General features: G+C 44.8%; 1 protein-coding gene across 1 annotated transcript; it reads left to right on the top strand.

Annotated features, from left to right (window-relative positions):
* Positions 1-5,413: 5,413 nt before the first annotated feature.
* Positions 5,414-14,059, top strand: LYSET (lysosomal enzyme trafficking factor). Its single transcript, XM_028717170.2, has 2 exons — positions 5,414-5,598; positions 13,188-14,059. Exons 1-2 carry the CDS (start codon positions 5,429-5,431, stop codon positions 13,597-13,599), a joined length of 582 nt encoding a protein of 193 aa, XP_028573003.2. The 5' UTR covers positions 5,414-5,428; the 3' UTR covers positions 13,600-14,059.
* The last annotated feature ends 2,909 nt before the right edge of the window (positions 14,060-16,968 follow it).

Here is a 16,968-nt window from a genome sequence, read left to right as displayed (position 1 = left end):
CCAGCGAGGCAGAGTCGCGCGGAGGCGCCCAGGCAGCGCTTCCGGCTGCGAGGAGGAGCGCCAGGCAACAGCAGGAGGCGCGGCCTCTCCTCGCCGCCGCCGCCCCTCCTCTCGCCGCCCGACTCGCCCGCCTCCCTCCAGGCATCTCGGGGCACACGAGGCAACGTCTCACGGCACACTCGTGTGCCGCGGAACACCGGTTGGGAAACACTGGTGTAGCGGTTAAGAGCGGTGGACTCGTAATCTGGGGAACCGGGTTTGCTTCCCTGCTCCTCCACATGCAGCTGCTGGGTGACCTTGGGCTAGTCACAGTTCTCTGAAGTCTCTCAGCCCCACTCACCTCACAGAGTGTTTGTTGTGGGGGAGGAAGGGAAAGGAGATTGTTGGCCGCTTTGAGACTCCTTAAAGGGAGTGAAAGGCGGGATATCAAATCCAAACTCTTCTTCTTCTTTCCCTGCACCATGCAGAATTTTATACATCTCTACCATGTCTCCTCTTACTTGCTTTTAAGAAGCTCCCAGTACTGCAGCCTTTCCTCCTAGGGGAATTACTCGTTGATAATTTCAGTTGCCCTTTTCTGAACCTCTTCTAGCTCTGTGGCATCCTTTCCTAGGTGAGGCGACCAGAGCTGTACACAGTGTCACAAGTGTGGTTGCGCCCTAGATTTGTATATAACCGCTTTATGATATCAGCAGTTTTACTTTTCAGTTCCTTCCCTAATGACTCCTAGCATGGAATTTGCCCCTTTCGCAGCTTACTGCACCTTGGGTCAACATCTCCATCGGGCTCAATATGTGCCCTTTCCCTATATCAGTGAAACCCCTGAGGCATGGGAAGCAGCTGTGTTGCTGATTGCACCCACATGTCCCTAACTCCACATGCTGGTTTATCAATCACTGAAATAAAATTGAAGCAGGCATCTGCAGCTAGGTGGAAAGGCAATACAGCCGTACCTTGGTTCTCGAATGCCTTGTGACTTGAATGTTTTGGCTCCCGGACGCCGCAAACCCGGAATTGAGTGTTCCGGTTTGTGAAAGTTTTTCGGAAGCCGAACGTCCGACACGGCTTCTGATTGAGTGCAGGAAGCTCCTGCAGCAAATCGGAAGTTGCACCTTGGTTTCTGAACATTTTCAGAAGTTGAACGGACTTCCGGAATGGATTCCATTTGAGAACCAAGATACGACTGTACCTATATGCATACACTAGTCAAGCCAAAAAACAATACAATGCACATTTCGACAGAATGCAGAATAAAAACACAGGATAAAAAATGGAAATAAGTAAAACAAGACAGCAAAACAATACCGCCTTGCCACAATCACATTTAAAAGGCTGTATCATATTAATCAGCCAAAGGCCTGTTTGAAGAGGAACATTTTTGCCAAGCGCCTAAAATATATATAACGAAAGCGCCAGGCGAACCACCCTAGGGGGTCATTCCACAAATGAGGAGCCACTACAGAGATTTCCTGGTCTCATGTTATCACCCTTCAGATGTTATATGGAGGAGGCACACAAAAAAAGGGCCTCAAATGATGAATGCAGAGTCTGGGACGCTTTATATGGTTTGTTTTATGGTTGGTGTCAAGTGTCAAAATGTCTTGACCCTGCATTTGGAACATTATTCCACTAAACTTAGAGAAAAGGCCTAGACCAGAAACCTCAACTCTAAGGTTGTATCACAAATCTTTTAAAGATGCCACAAGCTCTTTAGGCCTTGTTAACGAACCTTGACTCTCATCAAGGTAATGTGTGCCATCTAGTGGGCTTCAGCGGAACTGGGACAATAGGAGGAGAAACCTTCAGGGAGGTGGTTGGTGCCTTTGCTGCCTGAATGGCTTTCAATGAGCACAGCAGATTTCTCTAGCTCTCACATAATGTGGCACGCAGAAAGACCGTGTCACCTCAGTTTCATAGGAGAAGGCCTTTTGGTTATTATGGTGTTGGGGGGGGGGTGAGGGCCCCTCAACAGATTTTGAAATACTAGGGACTTTACTTTCCAGCATTGTCTCTGGTGTTGCTTTTGTTAAGCATGGAAATTTAAGGATGCAATGAGGCACAGCGGAGGCTATAGTTTTCTTTATCCTATATGGTTTATTTACACATATATTTACAAGCTGAGCCTAAATCTTAGTCTGAGAGGTTCTGGCTTCTTCCATTGCTTAAGCAGACCCAAGCATTACAGTGGTACCTCAGTTTACAGACGCTTCATGTTACAGACTCCGCTAACCCAGAAATAGTACCTCAGGTTAAGAACTTTGCTTCAGGATGAGAACAGAAATTGTGCTCTGGCGGCGCGGCAGCAGCAGGAGGCCCCATTAGCTAAAGTGGTGCTTCAGGTTAAGAACAGTTTCAGGTTAAGAACAGACCTAAAGAACGAATTAAGTACTTAACCCGAGGTACCACTGTATTCTCAAACCTTGCTCCTTCCTCTTTGCCCCCACTCCCCCCCTTTCACTCCTCTCAGGAGTCACACATGACTCCAACACACTCTGGGCACAAGGGGGCGAGCACCTGCCCTGCAAGGGGGTGGAGCAAGTGGCAGAGAACAAAGGCATTGCGCAGCCAACCCCCCCCCCACTGGGTCGACCCCAGCCCCAAGAGGAGGCTGTTGCACCCTTCTGACACCCCCCTCCCCAGATCCCAGCCTTACAAGGCTGCTCGGTGTGGGGACGCGACGTAAACGAAAGTCACTTAGCTCGGTTGCTTTGCTTGTGTTTTGAAAGACACTCGCTGCTGCAGGGCGCCTGCTTGGGTGTGTTGTGTTTTCCTGTGGAAAATTCCGCTTCCAAGTTTGCCCCCACCCCACAAATCCAGTGGGATGGAGTCAGGCTTCGACCCCCCCCCCCCATGGCTCCCAGCTGCTGTTCAGGATGGTAGTGTTGGGAGGCGGGTGTGCAGCGCTCTCAGAGCCAAGCGCTGACACCGGGGAAGCGGCGCACCCGCCTCCCAGCTGGCTGGCCATTTTGCCACCCCCCTCACTGATGACACCCAGGGTGGCCTGCACCCCCGCACCCCCCCTTCCTATGCCACTGGAGTCACAACCCATTGCTTCCTAACTCTGTTACTTAACTCTGAATTGCAGTCCCTGAACTCTTGGCTTTATCTCTGGGGTCAAAGGGGCCCCGCCTCTTTTCCTTCTACAGTGAATTCCTTTGATACCTTGTTGTGCAAAACACCTCATTACCCCACAGGCTAACCCCTCCAAGGTAATTAAAGGTAAAGGGACCCCTGACCATTAGGTCCAGTCGTGGCTGAATCTGGGGTTGCGGCACTCATCTCGCTTTATTGGCCGAGGGAGCTGACGTACAGCTTGAGGGTCATGTGGCCAGCATGACTAAGCCGCTTCTGGCGAACCAGAGCAGCGCACGGAAACGCCGTTTACCTTCCCGCCGGAGCGGTACCTATTTATCTACTTGCACTTTAACTGCTAGGTTGGCAGGAGCAGGGACCGAGCAACAGGAGCTCACCCTGTTGCGGGGATTCAAACCACCAACCTTCTGATTGGCAAGTCCTAGGCTCTGTGGTTTAACCCACAGCGCCACCCGCGTCCCTCCAAGGTAATTAGGCTGAGTTAATTAGCAGCAGCTTGGCCTAATTAGCCCTTAACACATGCTAATTTCAGAGGGTTTAAAAGCAGTCTAATACACATCTTAAAACACACAGGTCTGGCATCCCGTTTTAAAACACAAGCTCTAATTAAATCCTAACGTTTACTAAACCCAGGCATTAAGCGCCCACAAACCTATAACAATAAGAAGAAATGCTTTTCTTATGTACTTGGGGGAAAAGCAGGGGCAAGGAACTAGATTCAGTCAAGAGGGCCAGATTCAGAACTGGCCCACTCTCCTTGGGCGGGTGGTGGGGCATCATATGAGATCAGACAATTCAAATTTAAGCCTGTGGCTGCAATGGAAGACCCAAGAGCACACTCTACCTCTTCCTTTGCTGCTTGCCTTCAGCACTTTTAAAATTTGGCACTTTTTTCTGTTGCCATGCCACCTGACAGCAGTTGACAGATAGGTGGGAGTGATTGGGCTAAGCCGCATTGTGCGTCAAATGGGGAAGCCTGCAGGTGTAGTTAGGCTGACATAATGAGGTCTGTAAGCTCAATTAGGCTGGATGTTCCCCTGCAGTGGGAAATTGGCAAGGAGTTTTGGTTGCTTATGTATTTCATAAAATTTAATGCACAGCTTGCTTTTCTTTTCTTTTTTTAAAACCACCTCAAACACTTTATACAAAAGATAAAACAATAAAATTCTGTGTGATGTTGTAGTCCTTTGGTTGGCAATTTTTCAAGCCAGTTGCTCAAATTGTGATATCTGAGCTGGGCTGGGCTCCCTTGGTATGTGATTCAGGTGCTGAGTTTGAAGTGTTGCTTGCTGTTTTTACATTGTAAGAGTAAGTTGAATCAGGTTTTTTTTAAAAAAAAAATTATTCATGGCCCCCAGCACATGCTGGTGCAAGCAGGCAAACTTTTGTTGTTGTTGTTGTATTTTTATTAACGATTTTCTTGATTTAAAGAAGTATGTGTAATGCCTCTCTCTTGTATTTTTTCTTTGTGGCCTGATCGTAACTTGGCGGCTTGGCGCTGTTGTGAACCAGCTCGGTAGGTATTTAAAACCGAAAGCTTTCGGATGGTCTCCCACCCTGCTATTCAGTACTGTACAAAAGCAGAAGCTACTTTTTCTTCTACATTATGGGATGGGGTTGTAGAGAGTGACTTAAGCCCGTGATCTTGCTCAGGAACGTGGGGTGTGTATGTGTGCTTGGATAAAGAGCGAGTCTGTCTCAATGAAGCACTAACGACACTTTTCTTCTCTCAAACTAATGCATTACAGTGAAGTGAGGCTACGGCTGCTTTCCATTCCAGCCTTCCCCTCGTACCCCGCAAATGGCAGCATTCGCACAGAACCCGGAAATGGGGCTCTGCGTTACTAACTCTTTACCCCTTTCCATTCCTGGGATGGGAGAATGGGGTGGAGGAACTTAAGACATTTTATTCTGTTTATTTATCTGTACGCCTTAGCGAGCAACGGTCCTGCTCTTTGCCTGCAGCAGCCTTAATTGCTGGGGGGGGGGGGGAATGCTAAGAACAAAAAAAATACAAATTATTTCCCCTCACCCCACTCTTTCCAGACTTTCCCCTTGGGTGGTTGACAAAAGGGCGGGGGGGGGACCCCGAGGCGGCATCTTCAAAGCGCCTGGCTTTGTCTTCCATTGCCTCCCAGCAGCTGCCGCCTCTGCAATACGAAGCTAACACACCTGGGAGCGGAGGTGGGGGGGGGAGAAACCAGGGTGTCGAAAACATCCCGGAAGACACGGTGCGCAGACCAAAGGAGCCGCGCCCCTTTGGCGGCGCCTCCGCAGCCCGTAAAAGCGGGAATCGTCGGCCAGGCGATTCGACCCTCCTCACGTGACTGCAGCCATGTCGCGCGGCACCGGAAGCAGAGCTCGGAGGAGGCGGGCCCTGGAAGGGAGGCGGAAGGGGTGGGCTCTGAGAGCGGCTCGGCAGGAGAGGCGGCGGGGTGAGGAGGGTCGGGCCGCTCGCGCTCTCTCCTCCTGGCTGTTCGTTCCCGTGTTTTCCGGCGGAGGAAGGTAAGGGCGAGGGAGGCTGAGGCGGGGAGCGCCGGAGAGGGGCCGGGGCTCTAGGCGGCTGCTCTGTCCCTCCCCGGCGCGCTTTGCATCGGCTCAGGGACACGCTCGCAGCCGCTGGCGGGGCAGCTCGGTCCGTAGAGAGGGAGGCTCCGAACCTCAGGCTCGCAGGTTCGAGCCCCACGTTGGGCAAAAGGGCATTGCCAGGAGATCGATGACCTTCCTATTCCACGATTCTGTGTTCAGCCTGACGAGGAAGACGGAGCGCAGCCCTGTCTCGAATTCAGTCTGAGAGCACGGGCGTAGCCAAGGGGGCACGTGCCCCCCCCCCCGTGAACAAAAATCAATACAAATCTGAGGTTCTGTCCCCCTCCCCCCACAACAAAAGCCTGCCCCCCTTCCTAACAGAAATCCCATTCCTGAGAGAGAAAGAGGCCACTTTGCTTACATTTGCTTTGAAGTTCCCTACTGGAAGCTCCTTACCCCCATTGCAAATTGGGGGGGGGGGGTCGAGGACGACGACACATGCACACCCTCCCTCTGTTTAGAAGCAGTTTTGCTTGAGTAAGTGAATTCCCATCCTGCCTTTCTCCCACAGGAGCCCAGGGTACTGAACGCACAAGCAGCTAAACAAACAAAACATCCCAAAGGTTCCATTGTACGTGCCCAGAGGCACTCTTATTTATATCTCAGTCCATATCCGTGCTGGGTTTTAGGTCAGATTTAAGTTTTGAGGAGTTATGGGGAAGAGGGAGCCCTTGGGAAAGGTTTAGAAGGAAGTATGGGCATGAGGTGCTGTCAGCCTTTTGAGGAAGGCAAAATTGGGAGAAGTAACTCTCTAGGGTTGAGGGAGAAATAGTGACGTGCAGACCATTCCTCCTCTTAATGCTTGGGTTGCATTGTGTTTGTGGTTAGTGATTTTTAAATTTTAAAAAAACCTATTGTAATTTGGGTATCGAATGAGTGATAATCTACCCATGGGCTTTCTGTGCAGTAGAAATGGGTGTGGGATATGAATAATTTTAGGCAGTTAGGTTACATTGAGGAAAGTGAGGGTAGATTACTATCTCACTTTAGGAAGTAGAATCATTTGCTTGGGTTAAACTGAAAAAAGTTTGACAGACTTGAGAAGCTGTCTGACAGATAAGACAAAGATGCTACTATATCAAATATAGCTCTAGCTCTTTAGATAAGTATTAGTCTTTTCTTCAGTGAGCGTTCATATGGAAAGGCTACTTCAAAATAGGTAGGTTGAAGAATGTGGCTGCTATGGCACTATTACAGAATGCAGTTGCTGTTGACCTGATGGCCAGAGGGGGCACATAATATTGGTAAAGTGATACGTTTTATTGTACTAGTGTCAGTGGGCAAGGTGAAAATCAAACTTTTTAGCATAGACGGCTCAGTCTCTTTTGCTTATTACGTGAGGCTTTAAGCTTTATTGAAAGAATGCAGGTGCACATGTAATAAAAGTAAAGGACTGCCAAGGACCCATAACTGATTCTGTCATGAATAAATGGTATTGGTTAGGGTAGTGTCAGCTGCAGAACAATGAAAGTAAAACCAGGATAATTAAGAATGTCATGATGTTTCTTCTTGCCTTTCTTTTCTGCACTCTAAAATTCCTTTGACTCCTGGTGGTGTTGATGATACCAGTGTTATAACTTGTTGAACAATATTCACATTAGTCCACTTTTGGAGACAAAATGATCTGTAGGTGAACCCAATTGGGGCAGGAGTTTGTTAAAAAGGTGAGCATCCTAATGGTATTGCCCAGGGACAAACTGCTCAAGGGATAGATATCCTGTAAAGTCCCTGCAGTGCTGGCCTAACATGTTTGCTTTGTGTTGTGCTGGTGAAATGAGCAGTGTGCTGCCTCCTAAGCATTTGATTTCCATTGGAAACAGCTTGAGTTGTAAGATTATGCTATGTATTTATAATACTATAAATGTGCCAATAGTTGCAGGGCTGACACTGACCCTCTCCCCCAGTACAGAAGTGGGGAGAAGACAATTTTCCACTTGTAGATAGCTGGCCAATTTTCAGTCAACTTCCTGCTGCTCATGGTTGTTAAGGTTCTTGGGTCTGATCCAGCAAAGTACTTGCAATCTTAAGGATGAGTGCATAGTTCAGATCACTTAATAGATTTGTCACACCTTAACTGATGAGTGATCCTGAGTATGTACACTTCAGTGGAACACAGCTGAATGGATAGGTCTCAGCCATAGGTGTCCTTATGTATTTTTTAGAACTCATCTGTTACTTTTGCAACTGTTCTGTAACTGTTTTGTTACCTTTTGTACATTATCTTGGGACATGCATGGAAAGAGATTAATAATAACAATACTAGCAAGACAAAGTTTCTAGTAGAGAAAGAAAAGTGTACCATGCAAGGACTGAATCCTGCTCACTTCAGCTCTAGTCAGTGTGGCTAAGTTGAGTTTCCAAATTCGGCTGCTGCAGTATACCATTTCCACACTGTGATAAACAAGTTGCCACAGGTTGCACTAAATAGCATCATGCACATAAATGAATTTCTCATTGTGACCTATCTGAAATGCTGTCTTTTAAATCTGCTTCTCATTCCTATAGCAACCTTTGCAACTGAAAGATGTATTGTATGCCTAGAATTGCTATGCAGATAAAACTGGCATGACCTGCACTGCAACTTATCAGAGTGCCTGAGTTCCCAGTATATTTCTTTAATTAGTTGTGCTTCAGAATTGCCCTTGAAACAACATTTTTTTGCAAAATTGTAAAAGGTCTTTGCAGCTATGCAAGCATAACTGAAAGAGGCCTGATGGACAGGTTTCATAATGTGTTGTGTCCTGGGCTGGTGACTGCAGAGCAAGGATGGCCAAAGTGAACTTTCACTGGATCATCTTGTGTTAACAGTGTTCACTTTGGTAATGAGATCCTTTAGCAGGCCTAAATAAATAAGACACATGGGAAGATAGGAATTGAGCTGTTAGTCATGCTAAGGTTAATCTTGCCCAACATTCCATTTCCAAAAGCTGCTGGCTAGATGTCTTTGGGAGCTCAAAACAAGGGGTGGTGGTGGTGGTGGATCTGCTGTCTTGCTCACCCCCCCCCCCGCCAATTCCATTTAGCATTCATATACTGCCTCTGTCTATAGTGGCGTCACAGCTATTGTTGCTAATAGCCGTTGATAGATCTGCCCTCCCAAGAAATCCAGAACTAAAACAATTAAAACATCTTCCAAAATGCTACCAGGCCTGCTTTGATTATTGCCCATACACTATCTTTAACCCTTTAAAAAGGAAGAGTTCAAAAACATTTAGTCGCAAAAAGCTGGCTGCATATTCGTGGCTTCAAGTTCATTGTGGTCATGGTTTGAAAAACAAGGTTCTAAAAAGACTTTTGGTTTTGACATTTACAAAGATCTGGCAGGGAATTCGCAAATATGTGAATTGACTTTATACTGTAGGCAACAGGCAACCTTTAGCGTTTTGGTAGTTGCTCAGTCCTGTTGCTTATTCCTAAAGATTTGGGGATGGCCAATGGTTGAGGGGAAGGTTGGTTCTACATATTATTTTTCTGACTAAAATGTGCTTGTAGATCTCATGATCAGGCAGCAATGAATGATAATGACAGTCACATGATTATTAGCTGGCAGTTGTATGTCACTTTTGTGGTGAGAGGGGATAGGTGGTGTAGATTATTGGTAAAACAAGTTCTGCAGCTTACAATTGTTAAAAGATAATTCTGTATTTCAAGTACAGATAAGTTGAAAAACTGTGTTGCTTAATGTTCTCTACTTTCCTGAGTGGTCATAACTGTTTAACTCTGCCCCTGGACTTTAGTTTCCCTTCGATAAGATGGAGCACTGAAGATCTATGGGGCCTTTGTGATATGCACATTTACAAATACAGTGGTACCTCGGTTTACGAACTTAATCCGTTCTGGAATTAAACCGAAACCGTTCTTAAACTGAGATGCACTTTCCCTTATGAGGCCTCTTGCCGCCAGTGCCCTTCCACCATTTGGATTCCGTTCTTAGACTGAGGTAAAGTTCGCAAACCGGGACACTACTTCAGGTTTTGCAGAGTTCGTAAACTGAATCGTTCGTAAACAGGACTGTTCTTAAACCGAGGTACCGCTGTATACAAACAGACTCCTAAACTGGCAACAAGGCTGCTAATCTTGTTTCGGGATTGCCATAATACTGAAGAGCAAGAAGTGAGCTGCACTACAGAGTTTACAGTAGTTTCATTTTGGATGGAGACTTAGGGAGTTTTTGTTATTCATGTTAGTTGACAAATATTATCGTTTTGCTATTCTTAGCTTGTTTTAATCAAGAAGTTATTTTATGATGTATTAAATATTTCCCCCTTATAATGTGTTTGACAGGTAGGGAGTTAAGTTCTAATAATTTTCTGTGGTGTGTGTTAATATTTTTGTGTCCCCAGCTACATTATGGGATGTCTTGCCTGCTCTGGAGGTTCAGCCATCCCCTCCCATTGGTCGATGATTACCTTTGTATACCTGCAGGTTTTTTGCTGCATTTCCTTAGATGCGGTTCTGTGTTGTGGACTGTTACCTTCCATGTTTGTGTTTTCTAATTGTGTTTTATTATGATCATGGTTTCACTTCATGTAAACCGCTTTGAGAAAGGTGTTGGCCTCAAAGGCATAGAAGTTTTAAGAGTAATAAAAATTCAGCAGACTGAATGCCAAGTGTGCTTCAGTTTTAGCAAAGCTCACAGCTCTTTCTGGGTGGTATTCAACTAAGTTTTACCCCAAGTAGATTCACTGGAATTAATGAACACCACTAAGTTGGGTCAATTGATTTCAGTGAGTAAAACTAAGTTGAATACCACCGCATGTCCAAATTGGGACTTTACACAAATAGTTTCCCTGCTTCTCAGACAGGCGTGTCATTCCCCCCTCGCTCCCAAGAAAGGTCAGAAGAAACTTCTAGTCATCAAACAACTGATCATAATGGATGGTTTCCCCTTCCTCTTTCCTTCTCTGCCCCCTCAAACAGTAACTATTTCAAGCACATGTTACAGTGGGCATTTTGCTTTTCTTGTCTGATGCAGTCCAGTTCTTTGTGTCTAGGTCAGAAGATGAAATTAAATGAGATAACCTTGCACCAGGGATATCTTCTAGCTACAATAAATCCTGCTTTTGTTGCAGGCTTAGGGACCAGCCAGAATGTCTCCCTGCTACTTGTTCCTCTTTCAGTCAAAAATGAGAAAGGAAAAGTTGCAACTTGTTCTTCTTGGGGAAGGAGGTAATTGGTAGACTGTTCTTATCACAGGCATCAAACTTCATTGGTCTGTCATTTTTGCAGAAGACTGGATAAACGTGGAAGTCTAGTGTGGTATTTTGAGAATCAGAAAGCAAGAGGAGGAAGCACACAGCAGAATGGAGAACAGTTTTAAACTTCCTTCTTAACAGTACTGTACTTAGCCAAGAAAACAGATTTTTCTGGGTAACTACCAGCCTAAAACCATTAAGGTTCAAAGCACTAGCCCAGTAGTCTGTTTCTTCTACATGTGAGCAGCCACAATACGGGATCAGGCACTTAGGCGTGGAAAGACTGGTGAGAACCACATGCTACAGAGTTGCTGTGGTTTTTGTGATTGCAATGATTAAATGAAGTGATGAAAGATTTGCCCCGAGGGGCTCCATGGAGCCATGTTGGCTGGATAGGAACAAGTATTTCCCTGACTTAAAAAGCTGTTGATGATGTTGTTAGTGTATTAATGCCAGCAGGGCCAGTGGTCAGGGATGACAGGAATTGTAGTCCAAAAACAACTGGAGATCTTCATTCACTTGTAAGCATGCCCATCAGCGTCAGGGAACCTTTTGCAGCCCAAGGACCACATTTCCTTCTCGGCAACCTTTCAAGGGCCACATGCCAGTGGCGGGCAAAGCCAAAAGTAAAAGCAGAGAAAAAAAATGTAAATCTTAACTCTTGAGTGGTAAGCCAGTTTCTTTGTGCTTGCACACACGGCCCTCCTCTATCCAGAGAAACAAGAAGCAGTAGGACACATTCCAGCCATGCCAAACACTCGAGGAGGGTGTGGCTTAGGAATACAGAGGGTATATGTGACACGGGGAGACTTCCAGGGGCCAGATAATAAGGCCCTAAGGGGCATGTGGTTCCCCATCCCTGATGTACATGGATTTTTTGGAGGGGTGCATGCTCTTGACTGCAGATGTTTACTGAAAGCCATGTAAGCCCGTTTTAAATCTCATAAGTGATACTTATACAACTTTGAGATTTATGCAACTCTCATAAAGTGACAGTTAAGGAATACAGCTGCTGTATCTATGGTACTCTTCAAAAGGGAGCACACACTCTCGTACATGGTATTATCCGCCCCGCTCCATCAGAACAAGATGCATAAGTTTAGGCTCCAAGTTCCCAGAGGTGTGAAGGCCCAGAGGAAAACGGGGGGGGGGGGATGGGAGTAGGGTGGGGGCATGGTTTTCCCCTTGGTCTTCACATCTCTCCTAGCTCCTCCCCACTTGTGTTAACTGTCTGGGCTGGAGGGCCAGTGTCGCAACCTCTGTGCACAGGCTTTTGCTTCCCACTCGGTTTTCTCAAAGGACGCCTACACCAATTCTTCCTCCCTTTTCCACTCGGTAAAGAGTGAACATTGCTACTGAAACTGTCAAGTTTGTGGTTGGCTGCTAACTCTCAGGTTTTTGTGGAGGGGTTTAGCTCAGGGGGCAGGGCATCTGCTCTGCATGCAGTCGGTTCCAGGTTCAGTTCCAGCATTTCTAGGTGGGGCCTGGAGAAGTTTCTTCCTGAAATCCTGGAGAACCACTGCTGGCCAATGCTAACAGTGCTTAATATTGTTGTATTGCCACCCCAATCTCTGTGTGGTGCAAGATTCCATCGTTTCCAGGCACTTAACCTAGGGTTTGTTTCCTTTCAGAAATGAGGCACAGTGAAGACTGTGTTGTCTTTATGATATATGGTTTATTTACACAGTTACTTAGTCTGAGCCTACGATGGAGGGGTCCGCAGCTTCAGCACCCCAAGAGGGTCTTTCTTCTCCCATAGCCACAGCCCTGGTTTTGAACAGAAGCCAACCATTGCTCTGCCTCTCTGGTTTTCCAGCTTGCTGCTTTGCTTCTCTGCCACAATACCCTCCCTAACCTCTCTCCTCTAAATCCTGACTTTATCTATTGAGGGAGCGGGTCACCACCCACTTACCATCTCGCACACCCAGCCCCCTTGATTAAACTGGAATGTTGGGGAATAATGTAGCCTAACATGGCGGGATAAAAACCTGATTAATAAGTAAAATTAAATTGGCTGCACTGTAGAATAAATCTTTGAAGATTGCAGCTTATATCCACTTGGGATCAGTCTTCAAAACCAACCATCTCATCATCTCTTTCACTTCTGCTGAAAATTTAACACCCTGTCTTTAGCACTTTGCACATTACATTTCCTACTGACATCTACTGAGAGATTTTTTTTTGGGGGGGGGGGGAGCAGAAACAGCATTTGCCCAGTAACACTTCAGCTACACTTAGAAAATAGTATCCTGTAACATGACAAGCTGATATTTCTTTAAGTGCTTTCATTATCTTTTTCCTTTTTTTAAGGTTCAGAGCATGGAGAATGATGAACTTCCGTCAGAGGATGGGATGGATTGGTGTGGGATTATACTTAATCGCAAGTGCGGCAGCATTTTACTATGTCTTTGAAATCAATGAGACTTACAACAGACTAGCACTGGAGCACATCCAGCAACCTCCTGAAAAACTGAGAGAAGAAACGACCTGGATGCACTCCTTAAAAACACGGCTGCTGTCCGTACCCTTTTGGCTGTGGACTATTATCTTCTTGATCCCTTATTTACAAATGTTCCTGTTCCTTTATTCCTGTACAAGAGCTGATCCCAAAACGGTGGGCTACTGTATTATTCCGATTTGCCTGGCTGTCGTTTGCAATCGTCACCAAACATTTGCGAAGGCCTCCAACCAAATTAGCAGATTGCAACTGATTGACACTTAAACCCATCTGCGTTTCCCGATGAACGCTTTTAGATAACCTGAAGGATCTTGGCTGCATCAATTGAACATACAAATGGAATGTGAAATTCTTTTTCTCCACGTTAACTACTGAATAGAGCATCAACCTATTTTTTGAATAAGTTGACTTTGAGTATGGGTGCATTCTATTTGGTGGAATAACTGAGCTTTCTTTGAGACTCGAGATGACATTCTTCATATTTGCCTTATAATGCAGAATTTCTACACTCCTGAAGTTTTTGTGGAGAAAACCTATTTGAAATCTTATTTCACTGTGCACCCCCCCTTTTATCTTCAAGCTTCCCTCAGGAGAAGGATCAGTGAAAACAGACTTTTCCTTTGTTATAATCTGTAAAGTTTGGAATGATCATAAACTCGCATTTAAGATATTGTGCTTTTTCCTTAAATAATGTTGCACTCAATAAAACAGGGCTTCGTTCACACACATGATTAAAAGAAAATGAGCCCTTTGTTCATTTATTGTTTTTTTGACTTCCAGTTCAGTGTAAGTTGTTAGGCCAGTTCTTCAGAAACCAATTTTCCATATATGGGAACAAAAATGCAACATGTGCTATATGTCAAATATAAAGGCTGTGTGTGAAAGGGGAAAGAGACAGAGAGCCGCTCTCAGTTTTGCTTTAAAATGCATGTGAACTGACAATTAGTTGCTGTTCATGTGTTAGGAAATTATGGCACTCACTGCATTTTCCTCCCAGCAGCGCTCAGCAATTAAAACATAGTAATTCAATGTTCATTCTATTATGAACATTGCTCTATCCAATAAAACAGCCATCAAACATTAAAACCAACATCCAGACCACAGTAATAAACCCAGAAACCAACACCAATTTACCAAGTAGAAAATTCTCAGTATTTGCTAATACAGAAAGTAGTTTTATAATGTAAATGTTTCAGCAGAAGCCGTTTTATCTACATTATTTGCTCAATGTGAGTATAGATATCTGCATGATCTAAGTCTCTCCCCCCCCCCTTTTAGTAAAGTACTTAAGATATACCAGTTGTCTTTCTAATTGCATGGCATCTGAGGGGAAATGCAGTTAACTGCAACTGAGATGATGTACTTTAGCATCCTCCTGTGGCCTGGTTTCTATCAAACCAGAGAAGGTTATTCATTTCATTTGGTATAAATATGAGTATGTTACTAGCCACAAATCCCAAGAGATGTTAGCCCTGCTAAGTCCAAGCACTTTATTTGCTTGACTAATTTAATGACTGCCATAAAAGTGTTCTACTCTCTCTGCATGGCATGCTCCTTGCTACAAAATTACTAGTAATGGCATAATGGGGGGGAAAGCAGTGGAAAAAAATCCTTTGCCTTTTTAAATTTCATGACTTCTCACAGATTAGTAGAAAGACATTTGCAACCTCCCTGGCTACTCGCCCATTATATATATATATATGTGCAGTTCACTAGTAAAATCTTGTTTTTGGCTGTCTAGGCAGATCAAATTCTTGTCTACAGCTGAACAGGGAAATATTGAATGGCTGTATATCTCTGTTGCATCCATTGTGGCTGCTTGGATCAATTGTGTACCTAATGTTCAGTGTAGCTAGGTAGCCATTCAAGTAAGCAAGAATGAAGGGTTTTGAATTTGTAGACCTAGTCAGGCACATTCCCCATTTCTGTCCAACTCAATATTTCCCCCACATTTTCTACAATTTTAGGGAAAAATTAGGTTAGTATATAGAGTTTATATGCAGTGCAACGCATTGCACAGTCAGAAATGTATGGCATTTTCTGGCTGGTATTTATTAGAGTGATATGTGATGCTAAGGATTTCCAAGGAAAAGTGTTTTCTAAATTGGATTTCATGTGGACCTGATTTGGATGTAACGGGAACAATGTTTTCATTTCAGCTCCTCTGAATAGTAGAGCAGTTAGAAAATTAAGCCTGCAGTCACTATAACAGTGTGCTTGTAAAAATTGTTCCATTAAATACAACTCTCATATGCAGCAGCCAGTTCATCACAAGCATAACTTTTAAAAGGTTCTTGCTCCATCTTTGTTATAGCACCTACATGCTAGTAATACCATCCATGAACATGGACTGTGTCAAATGAGTGCTGTTTTGTCAGGTGGGCCATCTGAATCTGTTTAATCTTGCTATTGGCTTACTGAACTTGGCAGTCATACTTGTTTTATGGAACATACAGTAGTCTGGTGAGAAAATCCAGGCCCCAGCATCTAATAAACTTGGTTGCTACTTCACTGAGACATAAGAAATGCCCAATAGCCCAAATGGAAGCACTCATGCCTCTTAGAAACAAGGTGTGACTGCAAGGCAACTGGAAGCTCAGCTTTAATTTAAGCAACCTTTGCATTAACGCTGACCAGTGCTACCTCTATCGTCCATTAGATTGACAGCTTTTGTGATGGATTTGAAGACTAGTATTTGAGCTATTTATATATCACTTCTTCACTGAAGTTATTTTATTTCTACACTGAATAATACTAAGCCACCCAACCTATATAATCTGAACTGTGAGAAACACTTTGGAATGGTAGGTTAATTCTCTCCCAGAACAGATTCCCCTTATTAGCCAAGTGTCCCTGGAGCCAGGCAGGAGGAAAGCAAAGTCCACCCCTTGGCCTGTTTGAGCCAACTTTTTTTCCTTGTCAACACAAAAACAAATCCCTTGCTGGAACATTCACACAAGAGTCTTATAAATTACTGTCCAGATTCTTTTGAACTGCACCAAATCATTACTTTCTTGGTTACAAGCCAGTGCCTCGTTAGACAACCGGTCTACTAATTGGTTGCTACAACTCAATAGAGCCTTTATGCTACCGAGGAGCATAAACAATTGACATGCTTTTATACATAATTTGTCTGTTTATATGTATGTAAAGACCCAATGCCCATGGGTGCCAGGGTGGTGATCCATGTGTTTTGAGGGGGAAGGGTTTTTTCTTAACTGATAGGTACTTTCTTAACCTGTGGAGGGGCTTTTGGGAATTTGTGGGAAGGAGGAATGCTCAAGCATGCTGTGTCCATCTTAGATATTTTTCTTGGTACTGGGGAAGACTTCCTGTTACTAGATAGCAACAAAATCATGGTATTTGTGTGGAATCAATATTGTGTGTTCTCCACAATGAGGACCAGCATGACACAGTTGACTTCCCACAGCAAGCGTGAATTTGGCCAGGATGTGGGGAGTAGCATGTCCCCATGGCAGCCGTTTTGAGAGTGGCACCCGCAGCACTTGCATACTGGCCCAAAATGATTGGCACCCCAATTTAAGGTTATGTCCAAACCCTGCACTGTGATTGATTTTAATTATGGTTTATTGAAACAAGATTTTATAAGCCAGGTTGAAGTTGGCTTCTTTC

The sequence above is a fragment of the Podarcis muralis genome, chromosome 1 (assembly GCF_964188315.1).
Source record: "Podarcis muralis chromosome 1, rPodMur119.hap1.1, whole genome shotgun sequence".
Classification (NCBI taxonomy): domain Eukaryota; kingdom Metazoa; phylum Chordata; class Lepidosauria; order Squamata; family Lacertidae; genus Podarcis; species Podarcis muralis.
Note: the sequence above shows the minus strand (reverse complement) of the source record. Positions and strands in the feature narration are given on the sequence as shown.